The 15,894-nt window shown below is 39.1% G+C and overlaps 1 protein-coding gene across 2 annotated transcripts in view; it reads right to left on the reverse strand.

Moving 5' to 3' along the window:
- Nucleotides 1-677: 677 nt before the first annotated feature.
- ACMSD (aminocarboxymuconate semialdehyde decarboxylase) overlaps nucleotides 678-15,894 on the reverse strand; it is a 36,321-nt gene continuing 21,104 nt past the window's right edge. Inside the window, exons 4-10 of one of the 2 annotated variants that reach the window (XM_089523324.1) lie at nucleotides 14,270-14,319; nucleotides 11,275-11,511; nucleotides 10,261-10,354; nucleotides 8,189-8,284; nucleotides 6,360-6,532; nucleotides 2,816-2,914; nucleotides 678-854 (exon numbers count right to left, since the gene is read on the reverse strand). In XM_089523324.1, the coding sequence (XP_089379450.1) occupies nucleotides 792-854; nucleotides 2,816-2,914; nucleotides 6,360-6,532; nucleotides 8,189-8,284; nucleotides 10,261-10,354; nucleotides 11,275-11,511; nucleotides 14,270-14,319 (812 nt within the window). In that variant the 3' untranslated portion in view covers nucleotides 678-791. The remainder of the gene's footprint in view (nucleotides 855-2,815; nucleotides 2,915-6,359; nucleotides 6,533-8,188; nucleotides 8,285-10,260; nucleotides 10,355-11,274; nucleotides 11,512-14,269; nucleotides 14,320-15,894) is intronic. The other variant, XM_089523325.1, reaches the window with a different exon arrangement.

The raw sequence follows: 15,894 nt of genomic DNA on the forward strand, positions 1-15,894 counted from the left end.
GGCCTGGCATTGTCCTCTAGGGGCAGCACAAGGCAATAGCCCCAGGCTGGGATGGGCCAGACTGGACACCAATCTGGTGGTTTCAGCCAACCTTGGCCCAAAAGGCCCTTGGCACAGTCTAAAAAGACTGGCTGTTTACAATGGAGTTTCCTGGAAACTCTGCCTTGACAGCCAGCAGACTACACAGGCACATACCCCCTTACCTACTGTTGCCACCACACTCTCGCTGAAGGCCCTGGTCACAGCCAGTGATGTTGGGAGGGGGGCATCTGGCCATGTGGGTGAACCCAGGTGCCCTGCTCCTGCAGTTATGGCCCATGGCAGGGGCCTTCAGAGGGAATGTAAGGGACACGCAGCAATGGTGGCTTCATGGTGTGGTGGTGGGCAGGTGTGTGAACATCCTTCTGTTGCTGCACTGGCCCAGGGGTGGAACCATGGGCAAGATACCATGGGGTTGGCTTGTGGTATCCTGCCCATGTGTATAGACCCTGAATCCAGTTGTTAGTCCTAAGTAGAGGTGACCTATTCAGTTAATTTAATTTGGATTTAAGTTTGTGTAGCCAGGCTTAATTCTGATAGGGCACACAACATTGACGAAAGTGGACAAAGATTTTGAAGAAAAGCAATATATATATTTATTGAAGTGATTAACAAACAGAACAAATGCGTGTGTGCGTGTGTGCATGCATATATATAAAATTGACATTAGACTGGATTCACATAAAGATGTAGCTGTAAGGTTGTATGTTAGCACCTAAAATTGTCCATAAATATTTGTAGTAGTCCTAATGTTATTCAAACTGCTTTCTGTCAAGATCCAAAAATGCAAGGGCATTGTCAAACATTAGCTTATCCTGCAACAGAAAGAAGGAATGAAAAGATTATTTATCTAATGTTTTTTTTACACATAATGGATGGAAGAATGTTTCAATATTTATCATGATTTTCCCCATACATCTGCCTTTAAGTCATTGCCTAACAATTAATTTAAATTAATTATCAAATACTATGAAATGAGGTACCTAGGTAGCAGGTTTTAGTTGCTGCTGTTTCTTTCCCTGAATTAACATAACAATGAAGATACAGGGGAGAAGGGTGGCTAGACTTTTAATTTCACACTTAGGTTTGAAGACCAGTAAGTGGCATTCTCTCCTCAGTCTCTTTCCTGCCTGGTTTAAAATAAGGGAAACTCACTTTCACTTATTTCAGTAACCTGCAGTGTTGATATCCTCCCTATCATAACATCTTTACTGAGGATTGAAACAACATGCAGGCACCTGACTAGCATCTCCAATTGTTTTCCCCCCCTCCTGTTTGATTTGTAACATCTTGTCTGATGAAGAAGCCCATGGAGCTTCAAAAGCTTGCAACAAGTATATTGTGCATTTTGGTTGGCCAATAAATGTATGACTGATGGATTTTTGATTGTATTTGTTAAATGGCCAACATGGCTACCCCAGCATATTTTCTGCAATGTTTCATGTTATCCTGGAATTGGGTAGCAACAATAAATAGTACATTTTTTTTAAACTGAACAATATACACAATCAACATTCTCGGGAGAACTTCTTTTGTCAGCTCCAATACTTTCTTCACAGGCAAATCTAGTGCAGATAAAAGATAGGGCCTTCTTGGTGGCTGGTCCTAGAGTGTGGAATTCCCTTCCTAGGAACCCTAGAATGACTCCTCTTTTTTGTTGTCCTTTTATTAGCCATAGTGCATTTTTCTAGCATTTTGGTGTGTGTGGTATTCCTTATGACCTCAAATGGACCCTGGTAGGCTGGCTGCCATGATCCCTGAAGTCGAACTTGCCTGACAGGTAGTTTGGGAGTTGCTAATGGGACTATCATCACCTCCAATAGTCAGAAGAATGTGCAATGATTGTCTAAGATCTCTCACTTGATGAGTCGGCTATCAATTTTACTCCTTCCCCATTTTGCTTGATTGTTGCCAGACCAGATTGCCTCACCCAAAGAATCCCAGACAATCAAATACCTTTGTCCATAGCTCACCCAGACAATTAAACATCTTTGCCAGAGGCTAGTTTTCACCCTTAAAAACCACTGGAAAACTCCTCTCATGGGGCTAGTTTGGAGGCAAGGGGACATTCTGTCACTATGCTCTCTGAATTAGTTCTGGCCTGATCCTTCACTCAACGACCGAGTCCCATGCCACCTCAGCCAATTGGATCTTTGTTAGTTCTGCTGCCATCCATTCAAACCTCTTCTCTTATTTCATGAGCCTTGTATGAATGTGTGCGTGTTAGTGATTGCTGTGTGATTTTTCCCTTTTTAATAAAAATAAGACTTTAATTGGAGAAGCCTGTCTCTACTTCATTTCTTAATTCCCCGGTCCCTTGGTGTACAAAACGGGTCCTTGTAGTCTAGTTTTGGCTACACTTCTCTCGGCAACAAAGGAGCCAGAATACTCTGGGCTGCTCCTGGAATATACTAGCGCTGAGGGTACCCCAAATTCCCTTCATTACCTGGGCACTCCAGAGGGGAATTTAGATTCTGATTTATTTGCTACTTCTTCATGTAGGGATTTGCTATGAGACACATCTGACAACATGTTATTGGTCTGGGCATGCTAGCTTCAAATCTGACCTTACCCACAGTTTTAATGAGAAGTGGTTTAGTAATTGCTTAATTATGTTGTTAGGAGAAATGTGTCAAGACAGGACTAATTACAATCATGAATCAGAATCCAGTGGGATAATTATCACACTCTTGATACCAGCAGCTTTTAAAGGAAATTTTAAAACAGGAGTTTCAGTTCCAAAACTGAAACATTTTTTAAAGGGTAGTCACTTTACCTTCACTTCCTCATCAAATTCTTCCATGGATTCAATCAGTTTTCCAGGTTCATGTTCCCCAAGTGGAAATGGATAATCTGTTCCCAACATCACTTTGTCCTGAAAACAGAAGCAACCAAGTGGATAGTTTGTTAGCATTCCAAGGATGTACATTTTTAATGTATGGCATCTTTATGGAAAGCGTGAAGTCAAAGGAGCAAACATGTTATTTTAAATTGTAAATTACATCATATACTTAGTGACAAGATAGATAATTAAAAATATTAAATAAACAAATAAGCCCACCTTCCTGTATAGCATGAAATTCACATGTGAATACAGATGGCAGCTAGCTTGCTTATGGTTATTGTATTTCCAAACAGGATATTTGACTCCACTGCCAAAATAATACTGGGGCAATATCCAGCTCAAAAGTAACTGAAATTAGATTATGTTGCTGTAAAAAAAATTATCCTGGTCAACCTGTCAGACATTTTCGTCCAGCTGGTATTTCATCTAGTCAGTGTCCCAGACCTTGCTGGGACACATTTTTTCTTCTCTCATAAGAAAATCTCAATGGATTTTTAAAATATAAACTGGTTCAGTAGTTATGAGATCGTAAACTGGATTTATGAGCTCATAACTGCTGGAGATTCACGTTACAGTTGTTAACGGTCAACCATGACCCCAGAAACCCACCTTTTCATCCTGGCCATGTCCCAACTAAAGGACTCTTTACAGTTACTTGTTCTCAATGTGTTCCACAACTGGGAGAATGCTGCAGATGTCATTACCCAGTTCCCCAATCTGCAGTGCTTTAGGAGATTATGACACAAGCCTCTGTTCTCACATTAATGAAAGGAAATGCATGCGTACTGGTTTGGGAGCAATCTTTATCGCTTGTTTTCAACTGTAGTACTGCAGGTGTAGTGGCTGTTGCCGGTACAGGATTGTTTCCCAGACTGCTCCTTAACCCTGCCTCTCTGCCTTTTTGCTCTACCCAGCATGCCTTTTGGTTTTTTATTTTTATTTTTGTTTCTCCTTATACAGTTTAGGTATTATGGCAATGCAATGGGCCGGAAGGAATTTAAAATGAAAATCAATCTGATTGGGGATAGCAGGGAGAACAGGAAAGAGGGAGAAAGGAGAAGATGGCGATCATGTGGCTAATGCTGGGATTGCTGCTGGAAGCTTATCGTTCACAGAGCTAATGCCACAGCAACAATATTGGCAGCTATTGATGGGGAAAGCCTGTTAATGAAAAAAAATGTGTGTCAGTCACTGGTGGAGGATAGATCAGCTACAGCTCAGTCATGGCATCACCTGATAAAATTCAGGTATAAACATGCCTATCCTGCTTTAATTCTACTTTTTAGCCTTGTGTGATAAACTCCTTAGAAAGCTTTCAGTTGACGTGGCATCAGGCTGAAAAGGTAATTTCTTATGGGATAGTATTGTCAGATATAACTACAATGACAGAGCACTGTCGTAGTAGTTATGTTTGATGATGCAGAATCTCAGCCGTAAATAGAAAGAAAGGAGGAAATAAGAAAAAGGAAAAAGGAAAGGAAAGGTGATACATAGGGTATGAACATAGGTTAGGCACATACCTCCCCATATTGCTAAAAATACACTTTCTTAGAACCAACATTTGTAAGCAAAAACATGTCAGTGTATTGCTAAACAGTAAGATCTTTAGACCATTGAGCATTGGGTGGTAAATATTTATCTCTCTAACCCCGGATAGTAATATCTTGTAGCTACAGCAAAAACATACACAATCTAACTGCTTGCACCATGAGTTAAATTCTAAATTGCAGGGATATAATTTAAAAGTGCTTTCAAATGTGTCTTAAAATATCAAAGATTCCTCCAATACAAGATTAATGTATTCCAAAAATTTAACTCAAAAACAGATCACAGTGATATGACCACTCCCAGATCACATACTGCAAAGATATATTATCTGAATTACATCGTTAATATTTAGCTGAAGTAGATTATTTCCATGTAGCATTGTTTTGTACTGTACACCCAAAACATAAATTATTTTCAAGCTAAACAATTTTAGAGCGAAAGATATTTTAGCTATGGAAGCCAGCCAGGGCAATTTCCATTGCTTGATTTCCATTTCCATTGTTTGATTCACATAGGACAATCTAACTTCTTATACCACCCAGTTCTAACTCCATGGACATTGGAAGTGGCCTGAAGTCTACTTCTGATTTTGCGAACTCCTATTTTATTTTTTCAGATTCATCAATGCAGCAGGGAGGCCTATGCTGTTCATGGACACTTATAAGACAGACAAATCATTTCCCTTTTTTGCGCAGAAAAGAGGCATTCAAGAGAGTTTGCAGGTTTGATGGCCACCATAACAGTGGAGGCAGGGGGACATGTGGTACCAGGTTTTTCTGAACTTGAAATCTTGCTGGTTTTGACACACTAGCAAAACTACACCAAAGCATAGTACTTAAGTGATAAATTTAGACACATCTGTTTCTTACTAAATGAGAACAAATTTATACATTTGGGTTCTTTTTAAATGTCAAACTGCTACTTCTACATTTTATATTTATTTAATTGTGGAGCATGTCTGTGATGCCCCTGTTTTGTTACTCAGCTTACACTGCCTGTAGGACACTTTTCCCTTTTGCCTTCTGACAAATATTTATGTTCATTCACAGTGTCTCCTGCAGGTGTCACCATGGGGTTTCTAAAATAAATGCTCTACATTCTTGTGTCAAAGGACCAATTCAGCTTTTTGTAAGATACTGTAATCTTTGAATGGAAAATGTATATTATAAAAAAATGCTTTCACTTCCCATCCCTTTGTGCCTATTGTATTACACAGCCACAAGATTCCTCTACCCTTTTTTTACATTTACTGGGGCAAATATCAAGAGGAAACATATCTGACATATAAAAGATGGTTTCCCAATGAAAAAAATATTTTAATGTGATAAATCTTACATTCTCTTACTTCACACTAATACTAATTAGATCAAATGTAATGGGAGAGAGATGGCTTGACATGCTTGCATTCCTTTCTAACAAGAACACAGGTCCTTATATCAACCCATACAAGCTTGAGTGTTTAATTGTTTTTCTAGTGGCAAAGAATTACCATAATTATTCCACCTGTTCTATAGCCAGCCATTTAAACAATAGAGAGATACAGCAATAGTCTAATTTAACAATTCATAGAATGTATGCATCTTTAGAGGACAGAAACCATTTTTTTCTCACTGCAGGTCGTATCATAGTATAATTCTAGCACAAATACGTTTTTTCAGGCTTCAGTGGAAGCAGATCAGCACTTTTTTTTTGAACAACCTTCAGTCTTACATGCTAACTCACTCAGTCCTTTATGAAGATAGATAGCTCCAGGTACAGAGCATGTTGACCACCACATTTGTTGGACTGTAGCTTTTAGCAGTCTTAATTTGCTTAACCACTAGTGAAAGATGATAGGAGTTGTACTTCCACAATATCAAGAGACCTCCACCAGGGGCATCACCAGGGGTCATGGGGGTTTGGGCCACAATATGGTACTCTCACTCACCTTTCCCACTATATCTGTCAGTAGCTTCAGAGCATGTGCATCGTGGACAAGTGAGTCGGTGTAGAACGAACCAAGGTATTTCTTTGGATCAATATTATTATGTACTGCACACAAGTCAGGTCGCACATTGAATCCATGAGAAATACGCCCAAGTGTGTAAGGAAAAGAACCACCTGAAAATAAAAATACATTATACATTATCCCTGTCTCAGTGAATGCATCTAGTAATCTGGGGACACACTGAAATATTGATTTTTTTAAAACTGGCTTTATTTATTTATACATTGATAGCTTATCTTTCCTTTAAAGAGCTCAAGGCAAAATACATAGGTCTTTCCTGCTCCCCATTTGTAGTCTCACAAAAACCCTATGAGGTAGAAAAATCTAAGAGGGAGTGACAGATCCAAAGTCATCCACCAGGTTGCTATGACATCACAATTGTGTTAGTGTAGGTAACACAAATATACTGGATTGGGGATAGTCATTTGTTCACAAGTGCCATTGTGCTGCTAAAGCCCCGGGTTCTGTTTTCTGCATGCCAGCCTACATAATTCTGCCTTCCTTCCCTATGACCTTCCCAGAGTGCCCTTCAGTCTGTATATTTAAATTTTTCAATTGCACAGTCACAGCAGTTGATTAAATAAACATATAAAATAAAATAAACTGGAAAAAAGAATAGGAAAACAGTGTGCATGGAAATAGTATGAGGAAGGGGGAGAGGAATATAATCGTGCCCACTTGCACCATTTGACTACCTCCATATTGGTACTGCAGCAGGAGGAACTTATCAAACGTTAATCCATAGTGGAAAAGCAATGTCTTCGGGAGGCACTGATGGGTGTTGCCTATCAATGAAAAGGAGCGCTCTGGGAACAGATGGAAGATGAAGCAGCTACAGGACAGACACAATGTTGTGTGATAAGGTACAATCACAGATGCTACCATCCTGCTGTAATTCTGCTTTGGCAGCAGCCTCATGTAATAAAGTCCTTAGAATTGTTTCTTCTGCAACTGTTTCCTGTTGCCAGGATAATATTTTCCCTTTGGTCTTTTCTCTTGATCATGTATTTTGGGCCAGTGTTTTCACTTACCTAGCTAACTACATGATATTGTCTTTTAGTTCTCTTGGTGCATCCTGCATCCTTGTCCTTTTCTTGTAGCACATTTTGATCTAGAATGTATACTTTACCCAGTGCAACCATATTCATTTTTACTAAGAACTATGTCCAGGTAAGTGTGGTGAGTCTTATTCTCATTAAAGAGTTCCAAGAGTACAGTTCAATCAGAGATTAAAAGTGGAACTTGTTTCTGAATAAACATCTGTATTGTTCTGTTGATTTATAAGAGTTGGCCATGTGGAGTAGTCTGCTTAAAAACACTTGTGCTCAGCTAGACTAAAATTGCATCAGATCCATCATTCACATTTTCCAGTTTATTTTATTTTATATGTTTATTTTGTTTCACATGGTAGAAACCCAAATGTCTCTAGGAACTTCAAACAGGCTAAAAAAAAAAATACAGTCAGCCCTTCTTATACACGGATTTTTTATACACGGATTTAAACATACACGGTTTGAAAATGTTCCAAAAAAGTATAAATTTACCTTGATTTTCCATTTTTATAAGGGACACCATTTTGCTATGTCATTATACTTAATGGGACTTGAGCATACACGGATTTTGTTATACACGGCAGATCTTGGAACCAAACCCCAGCGTATAACAAGGGTCCACTGTATCCTCTCTTCTGCTTTTGACCCTAGCAATTGTTTTTCTCTTTCTCTGTTGTATTGTAATCATTCTGAGCCATAAAACTATTTGATACATACCTCCATGGGCAAAGCAAACTCTCAGTCTGGGGAACATTTCAAAAACCCCTCCCATAATCATTGAACAAATAGCAATGGTTGTTTCTGAAGGCATGCCTATTAACAAGAAAGAGTTAGAAAATATTAATAATGTCTACTGCACCTTTATGCATGATAATTTCAAAAGTCTTTCAGTTATTATTATTATTTTTTACAATGAATCAGATTCCATAGTATTTATCTTTCCTTACAATTACTGTGGAATCCGATTGTCTAAATAAGTAACTTAAGCTCAGGTTTAATTGTGTGGATATCAATTCACTCTTCTGTGCAGAACCGGGAAATGTTACTTTTGAGGACTCCAATTCCCCGAATCCACCAGCTAGAACAGACAATAGCATAGCCTCTAATGTCTAGTAAAAAGTAACCTAGTATCTTGTATATCACTATTAATGACATAATATTATCAAAGTAAGGATTTCCCTGTCGCCACTCCATTTTATTGGCTGTTACATGCTGAAAAACTGAGCATAATGATGCTACACCACAGAGACATTTCTGGGCTTTGTTGGTTAGAGACACAGATGGAGGTAGCAATGTATCTTGAAGTTTCTCCTTTCAACTTATCTTAAGATACCAAAAACACTGAAATGTGACAAGCCATAATCTGAAAAAGCCATTTGTCATACTGGTCAAGCTATTTATGAGAAAGTGTGGTACTGGTGTGGAAACTCCATGACACTTGCACATTTGATTTATTATTGCCACCACGGTGAGCTGCCACCCTACAGAAATATTTCCAATGTTTTATTTACTGCAGCTGGAAAAAAATATGTTATTGAACAGGGTGAGTCTAGGCAATCAATATGTGTGGGAAACAGATCTTTTTAAGCACAAAATTCTTCTCTCTTTTTCTTGATCAGTGGCAGGCAACTATGACTCTCTAAAGGTTGTTGGGTGGCAATTCTCATCAGTCTTAGCCAGCATACCGAATGTTGAAGGGTTCTGAGAGTTAGAGTCCAGCAGCATCTGTAAGTTTAAGTTGCCTATTTTACTCTAAAGGAATTTTGTTTTGCTCAACTGTTAAAGTCAGCGTTGTGTCATTAGATATTTAGAACAGTGTAGGTCCCTAGATCCCAATTTGGTGAAAGTAAAACAGAAGCGCAGAGTTGTGGTCCAGGTGCACACTGGCACTGTCCTCCTCTTTATCCTCCTTCATCCCAGAAAGCCATGTTTTTCATGGATATTCTGGAGGACAGGTAGAGTGGGCCAACTATTATGTTGGGAAGACTTGCTTAGGCATACCTAGACAGGGAAATTCCCTATCTGTTCCAGCAGGGTAGGTTGTCCTCCAAATGCTTAGTCCAAATTTGGAAACTTCATGTTACCTTCCCTTCATTGGGCTTTCAGTGTATCCCATCCTCTCTCCCTTGGCTTTAATTACTAAGATTAATGGCTGAATATGTTTGTATCAATACTGTTTTCCATTGTTAGGTGGTTTTGACATGGCACAGGATTCAGTTTGGGAAACTAGTCCTGCATTACTGTGTTGGGAGTCTCCTTAAGAGACCTTGGTGTAGAGGGCTCTGGGACCCATCTGTGTGAGATACCACTGTTGTCATTATATAGATCCCACCCCTAGCATGCAGCGGGGAGTGGGCTTCTGTTCATCAGCAAATGATTTGTCTAATGCTCAGATCTGTACCCAGTATTGGGCTAAGCCTCTTCAAGCTATGCCAACAAAGTTGTAGCCTTTTACATTCCAGTCATATGTTTACTGCATGTGCTTGGCCACATCACTCACTGCTATGGCCACCAAAAACTATTAATTCAGTCATGCAGTGCATGAGTTACAACCATCGCTTGATAAAATCAAATTCTGTTTCAGTTTCCTAATTAATTAGCAATTTTACTAATTGTAATATATCATATACTACATACTTCTGGATGTTTTATGGCTGTAACCATACTTTAAGAGAATGTGAAAGAAACATATTTCTTCTACATTTCATTTGTGTTTCATTTGCAGAGTCTTGGCTATAAACATTATTTTACCTCCCTTGGGTTTGAGGTTACACCACACCACTACTAACCTATTAGCCAGGGAAACCAGTATTTAGACATCCTTCCATCTGTCTGCATATCCCAGGGATGCACAAAGAGGCAGCAGTTTAATTGTTCAGCAGCCTTAAATTAATGAGAAAAAGGAAGTGATTGATAAATATTAAAGATAGTATATTCCAGGCAATAAAGCTGTCACTTTCAAAATGTGAAGGACCAGAGTTTTAATGAATTAATAATAAATAATACAAGAATAATAATTATACTGTTAGGGAATTATTATTTACACATACACCTACTTTCACTCTTACATTACCAGGCTAGAACAATGGAGCCTCTTGTAACACCTCCCCTCCCCGTTCCTTCTGTTGTTTGAATCCTACAAAATGGGTAGATTGTCTTGCTTGAAATGACAATCACAGTCATCTCATATACTGTGATTTCTTTCACATTTGGTTTTTAGATGGTAACCTGGAATGCTTTGGAATGAACTTTGCTTGGCAGGAATGATGGAGACTTTTCTTTTGTATTTGAAACCAAGTGACATAATGATGAACCATGTAGTATTCTTAACCTTGGAACCAGAGATTAATTCTATATGAAAAGAACTGCACCGAAAGCCATGGCAGTATAGGGTACCAGATTAGAAACATGTAGACATAGTGCTAAATTAATGATGATGAATGATTGATTATTGATGATGCTGACAAGTGGCAGTACCAGCAACAATGGTAATATAATAAATTTGAAGACCATGTTTGATGATTTGTGCAGGATTCCATGGTTTTCCTTCTGATGCAGGTGATACATCAAGAGTTAAAAGTCCACCACCATCTACACTGGAGCATATTGTGTTCAAAGTCCAGTCAACAGTGCTAGCTATGATTATTTGAGCACTACCCAACTTCAGCACCAACATAAATACTATTTCCATTTCCGTTTAAGATTCCATTCCTGTGCTTTTGATTTTGTTTCAGAATACAGTTCTACTATTACCACAGAGACTTCCACATCACTTTCTTAGAAACAAGAGGATGTCTACTCACAGCATAGATTGGAAATAGCTCTGGGGCATTCAGGTCCCAGTCATTCACATGAGATCCTATCTGGACACCAGGAAATCCAAGTTCATTCACACAGCGATACATTTCCTTCACAGCCAGGTCTGGAGCTTGCATGGGGAGTGTGCCAAGGCCAATGAACCTCTTTGGGTACTTCATTACTGTAGCAGCTAAATCATTGTTTAATAATTGGCAAAGGTCTAGGGTATCGTGTGGTTTGGCCTGGTAAGAATTATTAACAGAAGAATAATTTAAAATGTAAAATGTGGCTTTTAAACTCGGAGCAGAACATAAAGGCTGGATGTATAAATAAGTAGTAGGACTCTTAGAAGACAATACTGTGAAGAACATGAGGATGAAGCATGTAAAACAAACGCATAAACAAGAGTAAAAGATCTGTTGGAGGAACCATGCCCGTTTGAATCCTTGCAATGTGGAACAGTACAGCTTTTATAGGTTGAACCACTAGCTGTGATCTGAGATATGAAGCATCAAATTCTAAAACTGTCTACCTACCATAAATTAAGCATAGGATTGCTTCCTTTCCTTTTGTGCTTTGCTGCTCCTGGAAGCACCTTCTTCCAAGTATACATTTTTAAACCTCTACTGGAATTTGACCTGACAATCAATCAATTATGGCTTTACAAGAAATATGGACAATACCAAGCTGCACAGATATGAGAGCCCAAATCCACTTGTTAATCCTAACTAGAATGGACTCACTGAATCAATAAAAGTTACATGAGCACTGACTTTCAAACTCCCATTGATTAAATGGGACTACTCTATTTGGATTGATGCCAATGAAATCTTCTGTGATACCTTTAAGAATCATGCACCTAAATCCTATGTGTCCTTACTCCTACATTGACCTTTTCAGCATTAGTCATCCTATGACAGGGGTAGGCAACCTGCAGCCCGCGGGCCGGATGCAGCCCGGCAAGGCCTTGGGACCGGCCCCAGCCCAGTCCTGCTGCCGATTGCCGCCGGAGCCTTTGGCCTGTTGCGTGAGGGCGTGGGGCCTTTGGCCTATCAGGAGGAGGCGGGCAAGGGGGGCAAGTGGCGGGCAAGGGGGGCAATTGTCTATAGAAGCCTCCAAAACATGCATTTATATTAACATTTTTTAAAAAATCAGCAAATTTTTTAGCGTGCCCTCCATTTTTTAATAAAAGTGTCCTCCATTTGAAATTTTTGTCCTACATTTGTCCCGGTTTATTTATTTATTTAATTTTTAAACAAAATTATTTAATTATTTGTTTTTTGGCTTCGGCCCCCCAGTTGTCTGAGTAACAGCAACCCGGCCCCTGGCTCAAAAAGGTTGCCTATCCCTGTCCTATGATATATCTGAATGCATAACAATGAAAATCCATTATCTTACAAAGTTTTTCCTAGAGCATGTTAAAGTTAGCTAGCTGAAAAAATTTCAGAACAAATTATGAAATGTGAAATACTGCAGGGAATATAAGATTATAGGACTATATAAATTGGTTAGTTAAATCATTTTTCCACATATAACATTTTGTAAACATATTGTTTGTACACAGTGATCTAATATCACTACAGAGATCAGCCATACAATGCAAGAAAATTACCAAATTAAAAATCTAGGCTATCTAGACTATCTAGCATTTGATAAATCTGTTGAGAAACATGCAAGATGAATTTAAAACATTAGCTGGAATAACTGAGGTTCTAAAAATGCATTCTTCTTGGAATTTCCCCTCTCTAATTGATTACAGTTGGCCCTCAGTATCCATGAACTTGCCATCCATGGATCCAAGCATCCACAGATGGCAATCCTGCATTGTCCCTAAGGGTGGCACAGGCATGTGGCTGCACTGACATTAGGGACAGCCCCCATTGTCCTGTGGCAGTATGTGCAGGCAGCCACACCATCATTAAGTCTCATTGTCCCTAATGCGGCAGCCACAACTAATGCCACACCGCAACTGGGGATAATGGGGGCTGTCCCTAATGGTGGCGCAGCCATGTGCACAGACCACCATTGAAGTTCTGTTGTTCCTAATAGCAGTACGGCCAAGTGCATAAGCCATCATTGGGGACACAAGAACTTCAACATCCACACATTTTGGTATCTGTGTGGTGGCGTTCATGAACAGATCCCCTGCAAATACCGCGGGCCGACTGTATTCAGAATTTTCCCTAGAGAAATACATGTCTCTTTTAGGTATTAAGCTGGAGTCCTATGCTTGGTTACTTAAATACAATAAATGAATACATTTGCCCCTCATTTCTCACGGACTTGAGGTCCACGGTCTTGAATATTCATGGAGGGGCGACTTCTGTTATTTTCAGTGGGGAGCAACCCCATGGCATGTACCCTGTGCTCATTCATGGGCATTTCCCCCATTCAAGTATATGGGGCTTGAATATCGGTGAGTCTCCATTTTCATGGGGTAGTGGTAGTCCAGAATGGACCCCTGGCAAAAACAGAGGGCTGACTATACAAGTTAAACATATTTAAATGCCAAACTGCAACCTAGTTTGAATCCAAAATATTTCCTTGAATGCCCTGGACTTATTTAATAATTTCCAGGGCTAATTCAATGTTAATCCCAATGAGAATGAGAATTTATTTTATATTATTAACCTTTATTTATAAAGCGCTGTAAATTTACACAGAGCTGTACATACAATCTTTTTAATTAGACAGTTCCCTGCCCTCAGGCTTACAATCTAAAAAGAACTGACACAAAAGGAGAAGGGAGTGGTGGATGGGAAGGGGATGAGGGCCAGCAGTTCTTCTCCACCTCCACCTGGATCAGGGGAGAGGGACTGGAGGGAGGGCTCCTGTTGGAGCTAGCCTGCCTCTCTAGTAGGATAATACATATAAGTCTAATTGATTGCAATGAGTCTACTCTAGTTGGAAATAACATTGGATTTAGCTTCAAGATTACTGCCTCCTTTTTAGCATATGCTGCTCTTAATTTTTGGAATATACTATTCTAAATTTACTTACCCAATAGCTAAACATGACAGGCACTGTAGAAAGGACTTGGACAGTGACTCCTGTTGAACAGAATATGTACAAGCGGTTAAGAATATGCAGCTAATCCAAGGATTATTCTATATATTAAGTGCAATTGATTATTTTTGCAGAGGATGAGAGACTGACAATACTTCATTTCAAATAATATAATGTAATAATATAATATAATATATAATGTGTATGAGTTAAATTACTTATTAAATAACTTAATAAGCAATTACTTATAGTGTACCAATCAATAGTTTGTAGTTAAATTTGAATTCTACTTTTTAAAGGGAATTTTAATAAGCATTTTGACAGGGATTCTTCTTTATATCACTCTGATCAACCTGAAGGAGATTTTCCTTCATACATACATACATACATACATACATGAAAGTAACAGAAGAACAATGTCCAATGCAACAAGTCATATAACAGTTACATCCTCCCAATAATGCCTTCCAAATATGGAAACAAGTTGCTTTCAAAAAGTAATCTTCCAGGCCCTGAATCCAAATAGATCATTCTTGCAACTGGCTGAAAAACTCATGCAATGCAGCTTCTCAGAGAGAGCCTTGGTTCATGATATTGTGTAATGGAATCAATGCACACTGAGTTTGAACAAATTTTCACACATTTACAGCAAAAGGGATCACTTCAGAAGCCATCTTTGGAACAAAAAAATATGCTGAAACATAACACTGCCAATATTGCCAACAGATGGTGTTTCCATCTTTTGAAACTAATGATATTTCCCATTCAGGATAATAAGCATTGTATTCATGGAATAATAAAATCATAGAGTTGGAAGAGACCATAGGGGCCGTCGAGTGCACCCCCCTGCCAAGACAAGACAGAGGTGCTCCTGGTCAGTCAGAAGCATATCAGGGAATAGGGATTCAGCCTGTGTTAGATGGGGTTACACTCCTTCTGAAGACACAGGTTCACAGTTTGGGAGCACTCCTGGACTCAGCTTTGAGCCTTGAGGCCCAGGTTTCTACAATGATCAAGCGTGCCTTTGTACATTTAAAACGTGTGCCACCTGCACCCATTCCTTGAGATGCCAGATCTGGCCTCTGTTTTAATTTTACAATACTTTAATTCCATTTTAACTGTTATTTATGTAAGTTTTTAATTCTACGTTTTTAGACAGTAAGCCACTTTGGGTCCCAATTTTGGAAGAAAGTTGGGATACAAATTAATATAATAAACAACATAATCTAACACCAGTGAATTGCTCTTGAAGAATGCCCAGACTATTCTCCCAATAGTTCCAGGTCTGAATCTGAGAGTTGCTCAGTGGGGTAAAATACTTGGAGGCCCTATTCTCCTCTTCTCCTCATCTGCTTTCCAAAACTTTTCTGACCAGAAGGGGAAGAGAAAAGCAAGGAGGGTGCTTGGAGTCTCTGCCTGAGGAAGGAGGCGAAAGAGGGCTATTTCTGTACAAAATGTTGAAATATGAATATACATGAATGTGTGGATTGAAATCTGCACACTAAACAAACAAAAGATTTTTATTCATAGACTATGTTGATCAGGGTGGGTGGGATGCCCACACACAAATGTAAAGCAGGTGAGAAGGGTAAAAAGTTTGGGAACCAATGCTGTACGTT

The sequence above is a fragment of the Sceloporus occidentalis genome, unplaced genomic scaffold, assembly GCF_023333645.1.
Source record: "Sceloporus occidentalis isolate IW3139 unplaced genomic scaffold, rSceOcc1.0.p SCAF_4, whole genome shotgun sequence".
Taxonomy (NCBI): Eukaryota; Metazoa; Chordata; class Lepidosauria; order Squamata; family Phrynosomatidae; genus Sceloporus; species Sceloporus occidentalis.